Source organism: Rhinatrema bivittatum, chromosome 5 (assembly GCF_901001135.1).
Source record: "Rhinatrema bivittatum chromosome 5, aRhiBiv1.1, whole genome shotgun sequence".
Taxonomy (NCBI): domain Eukaryota; kingdom Metazoa; phylum Chordata; class Amphibia; order Gymnophiona; family Rhinatrematidae; genus Rhinatrema; species Rhinatrema bivittatum.
The window spans coordinates 122,590,756-122,608,476 of NC_042619.1; the positions used below are offsets into that span (position 1 = coordinate 122,590,756).

General features: G+C 42.1%; 1 protein-coding gene across 5 annotated transcripts in view; it reads left to right on the forward strand.

The window, feature by feature from the left end:
* RCBTB2 (RCC1 and BTB domain containing protein 2) overlaps positions 1 to 15,261 on the forward strand; it is a 126,684-nt gene extending 111,423 nt beyond the window's left edge. For all 5 annotated transcript variants that reach the window (XM_029602863.1, XM_029602865.1, XM_029602864.1 and 2 more), the window contains one exon: positions 13,504 to 15,261. In XM_029602863.1, the coding sequence (XP_029458723.1) occupies positions 13,504 to 13,644 (141 nt within the window). In that variant the 3' untranslated portion in view covers positions 13,645 to 15,261. The remainder of the gene's footprint in view (positions 1 to 13,503) is intronic.
* The last annotated feature ends 2,460 nt before the right edge of the window (positions 15,262 to 17,721 follow it).

A 17,721-nucleotide genomic window follows, 5' to 3' on the forward strand; every position in this document is an offset into this window, starting at 1 on the left:
TGTAAGGAGGGGTGCCTGACCTTAGAACTTCCTTAACTGGTTCATCAGTGGGAGACAATAGCTCACTGGGCACAGCACATGTGCCATCTGGTTTTGGCATGGATCCTTCTGCCTTTTCTTGGGTAGAATTTTTTTCAAGGATTGCAATTCTTTCTTCAGGCTCAGTCCTCCGCCCCATCCAATCCTGTCAGGTCAGAGACACAGATAAATGACCTCTTACTCGGCTGGTACTACTGTTAAGCGCCAAAGTACACCTACATTGTTGGTAGGTCCTCCTGATAGGAATCCGGGTGGCACTAGTGATGAGGCCGATCCTGACTATCTGGAGGATGGGGATATTCCTCCCGGACTGGAACCGTATAGGACTATGTTGCGCTTCTTTCATAGGGATGAGCTACTGGCTCTGATTTCTCAGACGCTGAAGATGCTGGGAGTACCTGGGGCAGATTTCATGTCTGAGCCAAAAAAAATCCCATTTTGGTTTCTTTGCATAAAACCTCTTTTTTTTTTCCCCCAGTTAGTATTCTAACTGCTGTGTTTTGTAGAATTTGAAGTGGTCTTAATGTTGTATTCGGAAGTCCTAGTAACAAACAGTGCATTACAGTAGTCTGTGCTTGAGAAAATTAGTGCCTGGAGCACTGGCCTAAAGTTTATTGGTGTTAGTAGGGGGTTTTAGTTTCCTGAGAATCATGACTTTTGTGTGGCCTTCTTTTACCTTTAGTGATATGTGCTGTTTTTAGATTGATTTCTGGGTCCATTATTACTCCTAGGTTCTGAACTCTTACAGCTAGTTCTATTTTTTGATTGTTTTTGAGTGTTATTGGTGTTTGAATGACCTCTATATTTTTCTGTTCTAAGTGTAGAAATTCTGTTTTTTCAATGTTAATAATAAGTTCCATTTGGTTTAGCAGCTGTTTGATAATGTCTAGGTATATGTTAACTAGGTTTAACATTTTCTCTATAGTGTCTTCAATTGGTAGAATTAGTTGAATGTCATCTGCATATATGAAATGTATGATGCCCAGTCCTGCTAGTAGATGGCATAAAGGCATCATGTATATGTTAAATAGAGTTGCGGACAAGGCTGATCCTTGCGGTACTCCTGTTTCGAGATTAAATTTTTCTGATATTGTGTCTTTGATCTGAACTTGAAAGAATCTGTTTAGATATGAGCTGAACCAGTTTAATGTTGTGCTGGGTAGCCCAATTTCATCTAGTCTTTTAAGTAGAATTTTATGATTTACAGTGTCAAAGGCCGATGATAGGTCTAGCATTATTAGAATGTAATGTTTTCCGCTGTCAAAACCTCTTAGAATATTGTCTGTTAGTGAGAGCAGCAGTGTCTCTGTGCTGTAGTGTTTGCGAAATCCATGTTGTGATGGATATAGTATATTATTATTGTCTAAGTGTTCAGCTAGTTGTTACTGTACAGTTTTTTCCTATTAGTTTAGCAATTAAAGGAAGATTTGAGACTGGTCGGTAGTTTCTTAGGGTGAGGGGGTCACTGTTTTTTTTCTTTATGATTGGTTTTATAATTGCCCCTTTCAATATATCTGGCATTATTCCTTCTTCTAAGGAAAGGTTTATAATCTTAGCTAATATTGGGGAGATGATGTTAGCTGCTTTTTTTTATGTCGAATGTTGGTAGTGAGTCTATTATATGAGGAGCAGGGTTTGATTTTTTTTTAGTATGGATTCCACTTCCAGATCTGATATCTCATTAAATGAAGACCACTGTTTAACGTCTCTTTTTTGCATTATGATTTCTTGTTTGGTGGTGTTTTGAGGTGATTTTAACTTGTCATTGGTGAGATTCGATACTATGGTGAATAAAGTTCTTGGGTTATTAGCAAACTTTTCTATTTTATTGCTGTAGTTTTTTTTTTCTTAGCATTTTCTGAAAGTGGATGCGCTTGTCTCCTGTCTCTAAGTGGACATCCTTAAGCAAGCAATTGAAGCATTGGCAATGACCTTGTAGATAGTTCCCTGGTGGCTCGCTCTTGTTTACTTTTCTCTCAGGTCGTTGATGAATCTGGAGTGAAATCCAGGGCAGTTATGGAGCCAGCAGCCTCCTTTTTTAGCAGATGTGGGCTGCGATTTGATCTGCACCTCAGCAAATGGGGTGGCTTCGGAAACAGTGGCCAGGCGTCAGTTATGGTTGAGAAATTGGTCAGCTGATGCGACCTCCAAGACTAACCTTATGAAATTGTCCTTTAAAGGATCGCTCTTATTTGGGAGTGAGTTGAGAAACTGGCCAGTAAGTGGGGTGAATCCCTGGTTCCTCAGTTGCCAGAGGATAAGAAGCAGACGACGTGCTCCTTTGGCATGAGTGGCCATGCCAGGGGTTCCAAGTGTTTTCGACCCTACAGAGGAGCAACCTTTCGGAGGACTCGACCTTTTGGTAGGTCTCAGTCCTTTCATCCCAGACAGCCCAGGCAGAGAGTGGGCTCGGATAGTGGAACTTCCTGAGCCTTCCAATGAAGGTTTGCCGACCCACCCCCAGGAACAGGAGATGGGGGGGGGGGGGTGGCACCTCTCTCTCTCTTTTGTCAGAAGTGGGTCGAAATCACATCGGATCAGTGGGACCATGAGGTGATCTGGCAGGGATATGCAGTGGAGTTTCTCAGTGTTCCTAGGGACATGTTCATGGTGTTTCTGCTACTCCCCACAGAAGAAGCCGGCAGTGGAGTGTACATTGTCAAGGCTCCTCAGTCTGAGGTCCCAATGCCCACGTCTCAAGAAAATATGGGTCAATATTCCATTTATTTCATTGTGCCCAAGAAGGGAGGGCTCCTTTCGTCCCATCCTGGATTTCAAAGGGATCAACCTTCATTTGTGGGTGATTCATTTTCACATGGAAACATTGCGCTCGGTGATAATAGCTGTGCAGTCGGAGGAATTTCTGACCTCCTTGGATCTGTTCGAGGCGTACCTCCATATTCCCATCCAATTGGAGCACCAACATTTTCTACATTTCACAGTGTTGGGGTGCCATTATCTATTTCAGGCGCTACCTTTTTGTCTGGCCATTGCTCCCAGAATTTCTTCCAAGGTTATGGTGGTGGTGGCAGCAGAGTTGAGAGAAGATGGAATCCTGATACACCTGTGTTTGGATTGGCTGATTCGGGCCACGTCTCTGTAAGAGAGCTGCCAGGTGACCTGCAAGATGATCTCCCTGTGGCTGGAGCTCAGTTGGGTGATGAACCAAGCTCGGAGCAGTCTTCAGCTATCTCAGCTTTTAAGAGTATCTGGGTGTTTGGTTCGACACGAAGCAATGCAAGGTTTTCCTGCCAGAAGCTCATATTCAGAAGTTGATGCAGGTGCATCTCTTGATGAACACTATTTACCTGACGGTGTGGTCCTATTTACAGGTACTCTGTCTGATGGCGGCAACACTAGAAGCAGTACCATGGGCGAGGGTGCATATGTGTCCTCTTCAGTGCTCCCTGCTGTCTCGTTGGAGCCCACAGTATCAGGACTGTTTGATTCGGCTCCACTTGCTGATAGAGGTCTGCTCTCAACTATGGTGTTGGTTACAAGCAGATCATCTAAGAAAGGGAGTTTCCCTAAAATCGCTGGACTGGTTAATACTCATGATGGATGCGAGCCTTCAGGGTTGGGGAGCACACTGTCAGGAACTGACAGCGTGAGGATGCTGGAGTGCGGAAGAGTCTATCTGGAACATCAGTCCACTGTAAGTAAGGGCGGTCCAGTTGGCATGCTTACAGTTCAGTGGCAAGTTGCGGGGTCAAGTGGTCTGGATAATGTTGGACAATGCAACGACAGTAGCTTACGTCAGTTGGCAGGGAGGAACCAAGAGCCAGCAACTGTTGCAGGAGATAGACCAATTTATGGAATGGGCAGAAGTGTGTCTTCAGGAGATCTTGGCCTCACACATTGCAGGAAAAGACAGTATTAGAGCAGACTTTCTCAGCAGGAAGAGTCTGGACCCAGGAGAATGGGTATTGTTGGACGAGGTGTTTCAGCTGATAGTGGATTGCTGGGGCCTTGCATTTCTAGACCTGCTGATAACTTTTCACAATGCAAAAGTTCCTCAATTCTTCAGCCACAGGAGAGATCCGAAGTCCTTGGGTATCAATGATCTTGTGTAGGACTGACCGGAGCACAAGTTGCTGTATGCCTTTTCCTCGTGGCCCATGGAGGGCAGAATAGTTTGGAGGGTTGAAGGTCATAGAGGGATGATGCTTTGGTGGCATCAGATTGGCTCAGGAGACCATTGTATGCGGATCTGCAATGGTTCCTGGTAGACTCCCCCCTCCGGTTTCCAGCGCTCAAGAATCTGTTGTGGCAGGGACCTGTTCTTCATGAAGATCTGACTCTGGTTTGTCTTATGGTATGGCCCTTGAGAGGGCTCACTTGATGAAGCATGGATATTCTTCTGTGATGATTGCCACCTTCCTATGAACAAGAAAGTTCTCCACTTCCTTAGCTTATGTGCAGGTTTGGTGAGTGTTTGAGGCTTGGTGTGAAGATCAAGAGGTGCTTCCTTGTTCAGTTAAGATCCTGCTCAGGGTTGGCCCTTAATTCCTTGAAGGTACAGGTAGTGGTTCTTACCTGTTTCAGGGGTCAGGTGAATGATGAATCCTTATTGGCTTATCCAGATGTGACCTGTTTCTTGAAAGGAGTGAAACATCTTGGTCCTCCCTTGCGGTTACTGGTATCCTTGTGGAGTCTTAATCTAATCTTGGATTTCTTGGCGGGCCCTACATTTCAACCACTGCCTAACCTTTCCTTGCAGTTACTGACCTTGAAAATGGTGTTTCTTGTGGCTATATATTCTGCGCATCGAATATCTGAGCTGCAGGCCTTGTCTTGCCAGGAGCCATAAGAACAAGCCATACTGGGTCAGACCAAGGGTCCATCAAGCCCAGCATCCTGTTTCCAACAGTGGCCAATCCAGGCCATAAGAACCTGGCAAGTACCCAAAAACTAAGTCTATTCCATGTTACCATTGCTAATGGCAGTGGCTATTCTCTCAGTGAACCTAATAGCAGGTAATGGACTTCTCTTCCTCCAAGAACTTATCCAATCCTTTTTTAAACACAGCTATACTAACTGCACTAACCACATTCTCTGGCAACAAATTCCAGAGTTTAATTGTGCGTTGAGTAAAAAAGAACTTTCTCCGATTAGTTTTAAATGTGCCCCATGCTAACTTCATGGAGTGCCCCCTAGTCTTTCTACTATCCGAAAGAGTAAATAACCGATTCACATCTACCCGTTCTAGACCTCTCATGATTTTAAACACCTCTATCATATCCCCCCTCAGTCGTCTCTTCTCCAAGCTGAAAAGTCCTAACCTCTTTAGTCTTTCCTCATAGGGGAGTTGTTCCATTCCCCTTATCATTTTGGTAGCCCTTCTCTGTACCTTCTCCATCGCAATTATATCTTTTTTGAGATGCGGCGACCAGAATTGTACACAGTATTCAAGGTGCGGTCTTACCATGGAGCGATACAGAGGCATTATGACATTTTCCGTTTTATTCACCATTCCTTTTCTAATAATTCCCAACATTCTGTTTGCTTTTTTGACTGCCGCAGAACACTGTAACGACGATTTCAATGTGTTATCCACTATGACACCTAGATCTCTTTCTTGGGTTGTATCACCTAATATGGAACCCAACATTGTGTAATTATAGCATGGGTTATTTTTCCCTATATGCATCACCTTGCACTTATCCACATTAAATTTCATCTGCCATTTGGATGCCCAATTTTCCAGTCTCACAAGGTCTTCCTGCAATTTATCACAATCTGCTTGTGATTTAACTACTCTGAACAATTTTGTGTCATCTGCAAATTTGATTATCTCACTCGTCGAATTTCTTTCCAGATCATTTATAAATATATTGAACAGTAAGGGTCCCAATACAGATCCCTGAGGCACTCCACTGTCCACTCCCTTCCATTGAGAAAATTGCCCATTGAATCCTACTCTCTGTTTCCTGTCTTTTAGCCAGTTTGCAATCCATGAAAGGACATCGCCACCTATCCCATGACTTTTTACCTTCGGGTGACTCTAGGGGCGATACAGCTGCGAACTGTTCCTTCCTTTTTGCCAAAAGTGGTGTCAGATTTTCACTTGAATCAGTCCATTTCCCTGCCGTATCTGGATAGGGAAAGATATGCGGAGTAATATTGCTTGTTGCGACCCTTGGATGTCAAGAGACATGTTGTGAGGTATCTGGAGGTTTCTAAACCTGTCTGTAAAATAGATCACCTGTTTGTCCTTAACGGTGGAGGTAAACAGAGCGAGCCTGCTTTGCAGGCTACAATAGCTCGCTGGATTAAGGAGGTAGTTACGGTTGTGTATGTGGCTGCTGAAAAGCCGTTACTTAGTCAGGATATGGCTCTTTCCTCTAGGGGTCAGGCAGGGCCGTTGCTAGCTGTTTTGCTGCCCTGTGCAAATTATTATTGTGCTGCTTCTCGCTACAACCAATACCACCGCCGGATTCAAATAAAGTCCTTCACGGGCTTCTCTTTTTTTTTTTTTTTTTTCCCCAGCAATAATTTGGAATGTCTTGATCCCATTTATAGGGAGCTGTTGTGGCAGGGTTAGAGCAAAGCTGACAGATTCCTGTTCGGTGAATCTGGAACACTTTGTTCCCTGTACCAGTAACGAGCAGGCATTCATTGGAAGGAAGAGGAGGGGGTTATCCAGTGGACTGTCCCCATCGAAAACTGCAGTAATTTACACTCAAAATATACTTAAAAGCATAGAGGCTGATATTCAAATACAGCCAAGCTCCTACATTTAGGTCCCTAAATTAAATGCTTAAATTAGGTTGCTAAGTTCAGTTGAAAATAAGCTTCCTATGTTTTCAGATGAAAATTCACCTAAATTTAGGCCTGCTATTCATCTGCTTTTACTTAGGATCCTAAATTAGGTGCCTAGAGCTAACAATCAGAGCTAAGCTCTAAACTTTTTTTTTTCACTGCCTTTATTCCGCTCCTTAAATGTAGGATACTAATGAAACTAGAGCCTTAAAGTCAGCCCCAGTTATTTTTCATAAAGGCCAATTTAGGAGGCTAACTCTGAAAGTTGGGAGTCTAAACTGTATGAAAATCGGCCTTACAGTCAAAGTTTTAACACAAAATTTCAGATCCAATACAGAAATCTCAGGGATGCCAGGTATGTCCTGCACCAGAAAAGTCAAATCAGACAACAAAATTCTGCTGTTCCCAAAATGTAAATTCAGTGTAGGAGGTCCTGGTCCATTTTGAACTAAGTCCCATAATATTTGATATAATAATTTCTATCATATAAAATAGTTCCCGTAGAAACTCCCCTGCCCCCCTATAACTCACAATGCAAGAAAAGTATTCAAATTTTGGTGTCATCTTCACTTCCAGGTACTCTGTGAAATACAAAATCCTGCTTAAAAAACACCCAGCACATATATAGCAAACAAGAAAACCTTCGCAAGGAAAAGGCAGCACAGCAAAATTACACCAGGCCTACAGCATTAATACACCTCCTACTGGGAAAACAGAACAAGCCGTACACAGAACCTACACGCTAGCAGAATCCCTCACCTCGGTCACACACACTCACAACATGGATAGAAGCTCAACAAATGCAGAATAAATGACCACAAATATGAAATATTCAGACAAAAAATGAAATGGGACCCCCGAGAAGCCCAACTCTACATGCAGTGCAACCCTGGAGAAATACAAATAGAAATGCATTTTCTCCTGTGCTGAAAAAGTACAAGGATTTAAGACATACACATGGTTAAAACTGACACATTTCAATTACCAAAGTGAAAAAAACTTTTCTACCTTTGTTGTCTGGACATTTTAGTTTTTTAATCATGTTGGTCCTGGTCTCCAGTTTTCTGCTTTTCTCGTCTGGCTTCTGTTTTTCCTGTCCATTTTCTGTTTCTTCTCTTTCCTTTTCTTTTTCTTTCCTCTTCCGTATCATCTGACAATTATTTTTCCCCTGCCCTACATCTCTCTCACCTCACCCTTTACTCAGCATTGCCCCTCTCTTTCCTCACATCCCAGCATCTCCCATCATTCTCTCTCTCTTCCCAGCATCTCCTCTTCCCTCCACAACCACACCTAGCACCTATTTCTTCAACAACCTCTTCCCAGATTTTCCCATTCTCCCCCCTTACTAGTATCTCTCTGCTTTCTCTATCCAGCAGCTTCCCTCTCTCAACAACTCCCTTCCCAGCATCATCCACTACTCTTTGCCCCACTTCCCAGCATCTCTTCCACAGTACCCCTGCCCAGCACCTTCCTTTCTCAACAAACCTCCACCCAGTATCTCCCACCATACTCTCCTCCATAATCCCCACTCAGCACCTCTCTCAACAACCCCCTTCCCAGCATCTCCCATTACTCTCTGCCTCCTTCCCAGTATCCCCCTCCCTCCTCCACAGTCCCCAGCACTCCCCCCTTTCCCACCATATCCCACCACTCTCTCCCCATCCTTCCCAGCACACCATTCTCCTCTTCACTATTCTCATCCATTACCTTTCCTCTCTCCTCCATGACCACCTTTCCCAGTATCTCCCACCACTCTTTCAACAACTCCCTTCCCGGCATGCCCAGCGTCTCTCTAGGGCAGAGCTTTCCAAACTGTGTGTCGGGACACGTTAGTGTGTCGCCTGCAGTATGCAGGTGTGTCGCGCAAGCCCGGTCAACTCTGATGCGAGTTTGGGCTTTTTTTTTTTCTAGCGATTCACTTTTTTTTTTCAGTTTATGGGTTGCTTATTATTGGGTGATTTTTGCTGTCAATCGCGTTTTTTGGGGGGGCTTGGTGGGTGGAACGAGCCCAGCCATCCTTGCATTGGCTGCTGCTGCCAATGAGGCCTGGCCATGAGGAGTACTGACTGCAAGCAGCAGTGTCTGGTGATCATGGAAGGGAGTGAAGCACTTAACTGGCAACAATCAAAAAGACGAGGTACATGAGTGTGGGGGCCAGACATGTGCTGGGGAGAGAGAGATGAGTGAGTGGGGGGCAAACGTGCTGGGGGGACAGACATGTGCTTGAGGGGGAGAGATATGAGTGTGTGGGGGCCAGACATGTGCTGGGGGGAGGAGAGAGATGAGGGTGTGGGGGACAGACAATTTGTTTTATTATTGTTTCTCATAAATTATAACAATAACATGAATCTTGGAATATATATTTTTAATATAAATTTAAGGTTTTCATGAGATAGGTTGTGTCGTGAAACATTTTATTTATGTATATATTTAAGGAAACATACATAAATTGTCGAAATATGTTTCGTTCGTTTAACCTTTAACCTCTGGTTTACTAGTAGACTGAATTACCGTGTCGTGAAATTATGTTTGTCTAAAAAGTGTGTCACCAACATGAAAAGTTTGGAAAGCTCTGCTCTAGGGCCACAATCCTGAGTCCTCTCCCTCACCTGACTTGATTCAGCTGATCCAGGAAGACTAGAAAGCAGGAAGGGGTGTGCTTGCACAAAAGCTGCATTGCCAAAAAGCAGCAGCAAGCAAACAAAAATGAAACACGGGGTCGACCTGTGAGCAGGAGCACTTAGCTCTGTGGCGATCCTGCCTCTTCTTCCACACGGGTTTCCTGTTACCTAGGAAATCCCTGCTGGGGGTGGGGTCACCACAGGGTTGAGTGCTCTGGTTCACAGATCGGCCCCGCGTTTACTTTCTGTGTGCTTGCTGTTGCTTTTTGGCAATGCAGCTTTTGTGCAAGCACACCCTTCCTGCTTTCTAGTCCCCGCTCTGCCACATGGTGGAAAGAAGAATGGAACAAGGGTGGCAAGCATTTTTTCTAGGGGGGAGCACTTGCTACCCTTTGCATCTCCATGATGACAGCATTTACGGGGGTGTTTTCAGGCTTCAGCAGACCCATCTTTAGTTGTGCAGGTAAACAGAGGTTGAGCATGAGAGGTACAGGCAGCCGACAGGGAATTTGTGGGGAGGGAGGAGCTAGAAAGAGAGGCAGTAATCTAGACTACTCCTGCTGCTTGTGTAGAGGAGCAGGAGAGGAGGAGGACAAGCAGAGCTGTTGTTCTTCCACCACTGCACATGATACTGACCCGACTCTGATATGAGATGCCACCCCCACGGAGTTGCTGCCCTTTGCAAATGCAGGGTTTGCACCCCCTGTAGCACCTGCTCTGGGTTCAGGCAGTCTCATGGGCGGAAGTTAGATGGTCTCCTGTTGACATTTGCCGAGCTGCGACGTGGTCCTCCTTACACACCTTTTCCAGGTATTATCGTTTGGATGTGCAGGCCTCAGAGGATGCAGCCTTTCCACGTGCGGTTTTGACAGGACTGCAGGCAGCCTCCAGCCCTGTTCGTCAATAGCTTAGGTACATCCCACTGGTCCTGAATTCATCTGTCTGGGCACTAGGAAATGAGAAATTGCTACTTACATGATGATTTTCTTTTCCTTAGACCAGACAGATGAATTCAGCTTCCCACCCTTGATTGCCGAATGATTGTTTTATGGTCCTCCTGCATGGCTACGTGTTCTAGGGGTTACTGGTAAGTGTTACTCCAGTCCCTAGACTAGTGTTAATGCATACTTTGTCTGAGCTCAGTTTTTCCTGTTGGCTGAGTACTGAAATGGTTGTCTGTTGTTAATCATGTTTTTGGCTAGTCTGTCCACAGTTGGATTTTGAAGAGAATACTGGCAGGCTGATATCACTGCAATAGTATATATATTATGACATCAGCTTTGCTCTGTCTCCATCTGCTGATAGAGGTGCATAACCCACTGGTCCTGAATTCATCTGTTTGGTTTAAGGAAAAGGAAGATATCAGGTAAGTAGTAATTTCTCAGTTGGGGTTCAAAAGAGTGCTGGCAAGTTCCTGAAGGAAAAGTCCATAAACAGTTATTAGCCAAGTAAACTTGGGAAAGCCAGTGTTTATCCCTGGAAGTAAGATATAAGAAATAGATCAACTTTTTGTGATCTGATGGGTACTCGTTACCTGGACTGGCCACTGTCGAAGATAGGATGTGGGTTAAGTGGACTTTGGTCTGATCCAGCTCGGCACTTATGTTTTTATGTTCCAGCGCTCTACTGAAATTAGGGGAGATTCAGAGTCACCACCTTGGGAGTCAGATTTGACTCACAGCTGAAATTTGAATCTCATGTATCAAAACTATTTCATCTTCCACTTATCTGCACTTGTTTTAAATCATCTATATAATTGCAATTCTTTATACAATGGTTTTTCACCCTATTTGATTTACAGCTTGTGCAAAACTCTGCTGCCAAGCTTTTTTTTTTTGGGGGGGGAGAGAAAAAGTATGATCATGTAACCCCTATTCTATGGGAACTTTATTGACTGCCAGTTCCTCTACAGATTTAATTTAAAATTTCCTGTCTCATTTTTAAAGCCCTTCGGTTTGGCAGTCCTCAGTATTTGACTAATTTGTTAACTTCCCTGTATGTCTGGTTGCATCTTATATTCTTCCCAACAAGAACTTTCTCTTCTTTTAAGGAAATCAAATTTGAAAGAACTAGGGAAATGGCCTTCTCATATCTTGCCCCATGTCTTTGGAATTCCCTTTCCTTCATGGATCGATGTGAAAGACTACTGTAAATTTAGGAAAGGACTACAAATTATTTCTGTTTTCTCAAGCATTCGATTCTTAGTTGCTGTCTTGATCAGTAAATTTGTATTATGATTATTTTCTCATACTTTTGCTTGGTTGTTTTACTGTTTATTCTTTTTGAAGATTTATTTGCCATACTGTGTATGATACTAGGCCTGTTGTAACATGTATTGGGTATGGGCTGTACCTACAGAAAGATGTGCGTAAACTAAAATAATACAATTTTGTTATTCTCGATGCATAATTCCTCAGATTTTTATGTGATTCAAAAAAGAGGCTTACCCTCTAACAAACATCTTCCATTATGTCCAATAATGGCATTCATGTTTTTTAGTTCTCCATTTTCATTTGAATACAACTCTTAGCCAGTACCCCTAGATTGTATGGCTGTGGGTGAAACTGCATAATTAGCTGGTTGCTACATAATTGACAACCTACCACAGAATCAACCTATGTGAAGCTTTCCCACCATCTAATTCAATCTTTTGACGAAAGATATAGGGTGCCTGCCTTCAATCCTACCTCCAGTACCTGAATGTAATCCGCTTTGAAGCACTGAAAAAAAGTGCAAAAAGCGAAATATAAATAAAATAAAAATAAATAAAATATTCTCAGCTGCCTGAACTTGTGCTCCAGCCCCACCCCTCCTAAACAGCAAGCAGAGAACAGGAAGGGGGGAGGTGAGGCTGAGGCTGTAGTAGATGAAAGAAGAGGGTATTCTGCTCCCTAATCGAGTCCCTATTTTTCTGTTTCCTCGCCCCCCCCCCTTATTCTGTCCTGAAAGGAACAGGAGGGGAAAAATATAATTTAAGTAGATGGAGAAAGCAGTCAAAATGTTTGATCCCTCCAAGATCTCTTAAATTAAACCAAAGATTATTTAGATTTAATTCCTGGATGGAGGTGTCTCTTTAGAAGAATGTCGTCTTTCTACAAAGGTTCTCACACCTGTACTTATGGCCAATCATACACATTTACAAAGGCCTGGATGTATTTTTTGAAGTCTAAAACTACTGTTGTCTCTCAGTTGATAGGGCATTAATTTCAGTTCCTAAAAGCCTTTATGACTGGCACCACTACTGATAAGTATCAAACTTGTGCTAATTCAACTCTTTTTGTATGTGTCACTATATGTGCACATATCTCTCTGTGTAATTAATATCATGACAGACTGCTGATGTTGAGGGCATTTTTAGCATACTAAAGCTCATAGACTTGAAAAGATGGCAAGGGCTTTCTCAAGAAAATATAAAAAGGATGGTTGCACTTGCACTATTTCAGTTCAAAACAAAAATGCCATTTCACAGTTAAAGGTTTGTAACTGGTATATCTTGATAAATTGATTTTTGTACTTATTTATATTTTATTTGTATATAATTTTAATAACTTAAAACAATGAATGGTTTTCAATAAATGTTGACACTTTTGCATTGTCAGATGTGTGAATCTTTATGCAAATTTGCCACGTAATTGCTGCAGAACTTTGAAAAATCTGCTTACATAATTTGCTAAATCTTGCACAGAATCTTGAAAAAGAATCTGCCATAGGAAACCGGGAGCTCTGCTCTTAGCTGGGTAGATAATTGTAGTTGATTATCATCAAAGAGTACCAATAATTGATAGCATATAATGAGCCGCACTGGACGTGCTACTTACTCCAGCTGACCCAGTTAGTTGTTCAGCTACGTTATTCAGTTAATTAAACTGCAGCAGGGGGTGGTATGTTGGAGAACCCTTTCATCCTAAAAATACTTTTAGGAAACCTGTAGAAGAGTCCTCTCATTCCTCATGCATCGCAGGCCCAGTAACACATTAGTATAGCTCATTGTTCTGAATCAGAATTATAGGTAAGCAATTGTTTTTCTTTCCTCATATCTGGTAAAGAAAGTAACTGTAACAAAATATTTTTCTATCCTTAGGATTTAGAAGAATTTTGCTTCAGGTTCTGCATAAACCATTTAACTATAGTTACACAAACACAAGCTTTTGCAGAGATGGACCATAATCTTCTGAAGAATTTCATCAGTAAAGCAAGTAGAGTTGGAGCATTTAAGAACTGAGTACATTTCAGAGGATACAGCAAGGAACTTTTTTACAGTGGAAACATTCCTTTTTCCTCTTCTAACATTAATCAGGTATTAGGACTTTGAAATGTTGAAGCCTTCGAGAAAGAAAAGGATTAAATCAAATGTATTGTTTGCACTAATTTCTTTTGATGAGAAGACACAGAACATAACCTGATAACTGATGATTTCATAGTTGTACTGTAATTAGTAATGGTTTTCTAAATGATAGTCTAATACCTCAGAGTCTGGAATGCAGCTATTATGCTCTTTGATAAGCTATGAAAGTCTTATTTTCAAAAGCTGGAATCGCTGAGAATCATGGGGCCAAAAATGTGTGAAGTCGCAAAGTCTGTTCAGAAAATTTCTGACTTCTTCCTGTTTACTGCAGTGCACCTATGATATTTAGCTGAAATGCGTATTTTGCAAGTATGCATGTATTTACCCCTTAGAGCCCTGCTCTGTCACCTCCCTGACTGCGCCTCCCTCAATAGCCTGGCATTGCAGTGATCTCTAGTGCTTGAGGAGAGGAGACTAGGCTCAAAGAAGCAAGCAGATATCGCTGCAAGAACAATACCTAGACAGCCCTTCCTCTTGGCAGTTTTGAATGCTGTCTGTGCAGTGTCTCTAGATCAGTATGATCTGTGGAATGGTGGCCTAGAGTCGTGAAACGAACCTAGATCTTGTATGTGGCAACACAGAGCAAAAACCATACCAGGTAGTAACATATGCAGGCCTGTTTCAGGATGGCCTTTTTTCACATTTCTGAATTGGTGGTGGATTAAATCACTTTGGCTTTATAAATGATGGCCAATTTCTAACATTGTATGCATATGATGGAACACTTTGGAGTCTAGCAGGACTCGTGCAGATTAGTTGAAAACTCAAACGTCTCTCTTTTTAAAATACTTATTCTTTAAAGGTTTTTGGTCTTTTCCCATTTGTCTTGTCTTTTGAATAGCTAATATGAAGAGGGACTTTCCTTTGGAAGAGAATTGAAGGGGAAAACCAGAGAGTGCTTTAAATAGTTTTTTTTGTTTGTTTTTTCAAAGATCATTGTTTTGCAAAGCTTTTTGGCAATCATGTTTGGGGGCAGGATATGCCTAAGTGCACTGGAGATGAAATTTTATTTTCTCCCATAGTGCACAGGGTAGATTCTAGACAGTGCCACATTCTCCTAGTCGTTATTCATACATGTGTGTATATTTATTTTTAAGTTGGCTTTTAAAGCCATTCTCCAAGCTCATTTTTCCTTTTCTTGAAAGATAACGCTAGTAGTTTGATAACCATGCTTTGGTTATCTTTCTACTGTGTCAGGGAATGCGGTAAATTGACATTTTTGCGCACACATGTCTTTATTTTTCAAATCTTTTACTACATTTTTTAACCTGACTGGAAAGTGCACTGCTCTTTTATTTTCCTTGGTAATGTTCTGTATTTGCATGTTGGCCAGTGTATGTTTTTCATAGCTCTATCAAAAATACAACTTTGGAAGAAAAAATGTATGCAGTTCAGTCAGGTGCCATGTGTAGGGATTTGAAAATGGTGTTCTTCATATGAAATGAGAAACTGTTTTCTAATGTGTAAAGGTAAAAATAAAATATTTTGTCTAACCTTTGTCATATGTACATATTTTTCTTCACCTGTTTTCTGCTCTCCCACCTCCTCTATTCCTCCTCCTACCTTTTTAAGATTTTCTGATTTCTTTCTTTTTCTGAAGACAAGCAGGGTCTGAAGCCCTCACAGCTGGGTGACCTCCTCTGACAGAGCTCACCCAGGGGTTATTACTTCAAAGTTTGTAGAAGCTTTCAGTATGCTCTACTGACTATGTTCGTCCCGTCATGGAATTGGACAGGACCCTCTTCAGTTTTTCCATGGAGTCCAACTGTCACAGTTTTTTTTCTTTTGAGAATTTTTTGAAAGATTTTGGTGTTTTCTCTGCAGGCCTTTTCGGTTCATCTGTTTTTCAATCCTCTTAGGATTGTTAGCTCATTTCTAAGTTTTATTTCTTTTTCAGTGGCCGCTATGTTCATCGGTATTGGTACCTCGGTCAGTTTCTGTTTAAATTGAATTTTGATTTTTGTCTTGTTTGTTTTTCAGCCAGTGTCCCAAAAAGATAAGAGGGCTATTGGCTTCCACAGGTGTCCCCAGTGCAGTTGCATCATGTCTTATCACGGATACCCATGATAAATGTGTGCTCTGCCTGAGGGATGACCATGATGTCTTGAGTCTTCCATTTGCAGGAAGATGACTTCCAGAGGCCAAGAAGATAAACCATTGTCTTGTTCCACACCTCCCCACTCCATCTGATGAAAGGAGGATTCTGCTTCATTGACACAATTCGAGGAGTACGGATGCCAAGCATCAGGAAAAGGCTAAGAAGCATTGTCATCCATCCCTGTTGATGTGCCATACAAGCAGATACTGGCTGCAGCTGTAAATCACCCTAAGCATTTCTATAGAGGAAGGTATTTCACCCTCACATCAGTTTTAGGGATTATGACAGCCTCCAAGGGCCCAGATGCCAACCTTCTAGCTCCCTCGGGTATCTCAGAAAGATATGACGATATTGCCTGCTTCCTATACAGTATTTACACTGGCAGTTTTTCAGGGGGAGATGGAAAAAAGGATCCAAGCTGCTGTTGTAAGTATCAGTGCATCAATATTATTGATAGCCCTGAGACTCTTGTGGCATCTGGTGGAATGGACGCCCTTCCTGGTACCTGATGGGCATTGGAAACCACTGCACTGCTATCAATTTCATGTGCATTGGGGGTAGAGGGAAGATTCCCCAAGATGCAAAAGTGCATTGGGGTTTAGATACCAACAGACAATGTGGGTACTGTCAGAGAGGTCTTTGTATTAGCCAGATGCATGCTTCGAACACACAGCCAACCTATTTATTTTATTTCAAATGATTTTTATATTCTGCTGATATGGAAGACATTATCAGAATACAAATATAACAATAATACATTTAACAACATTTGAGAACTTGAGTGCCAATCCAAACAAATTATAAGTACAAAAAACTTAGATAATTGAAAATATATCTAGCATTAAATCCTACAAATTTGAGGAGCTAGAACACAAAGTGCATTCATCCAAATACATGTGCAAAAAAGAAAGCTTTCAGATTTTTCCAAAAATGTGATTAATCGCCCTCCTCTCGCACTTTTAAAAGCAGTGCATTCCAGTGTTGCACCAGCTGTTAGGCCTGCTAGATTATGGGTTTCAGCTAGATGATATCTTTTAAATGAGGGCATCAATTACCAGGAGTTCCAAGAAGATCTTGGGGGATGAGCAGTGGAATAAGCAATAAAAAGGCTTTCAAGATAGCTAAAGGCACACCCATGAATAGCTTTGAAAACCAAGGTGAGGACCTTAAATTTTTGATTCTGCACTGCCTCCCGGAAGACTATAGGTCTTTCAGAACTGGACTGGTATGAGCATATCTACAGACAACTGATGCTAAATGGACAGCCAAATTCTGAACAAGCTGCAGAACTTGCTGTAAATATAAAATGGTATACCTAAATAGATAGTAACAATAATCACTTATTCAAAAGTAAGGCTTGTGGCATTGTATGCAAATGTGAAGGGTTGTAACAAGAATAGCAGGCACTGCAACAGGTGCAGTTTGTAAAAGGAGGCTCTGGTGTGACTGCGTATATATGAGCCTTAACAGCAAGACCACTGTCCAGCAATATTCCTAAGTAGGAGGAGTATCCCAACGGTTAGGGAAACTAGGGTTCAAATCCCAGTGATGCTTCTTTGTGACTGGTCTAGTCACTTAACTCTCTTATTGCCTCAGGTACATATTTAGATTGTAAGCCCTCTAGGGACAGGGAAATATCTAGTACTTGAATGCAATCCTCTTTAAAGTGCCGCAAGGTGGAATATAAATTAAATAAATAATAAACCTGCATTGGAAGTCCAAAATTATCAACTTATTCCATGTCTCACTGACTAACTGATCCATATCACATTTGCCATGGCAAGATTGAGCAGGTTTATTACATGCCATCCAACCTATGATTCTGAGTATTCATGGGACACACACATGGATCTGAG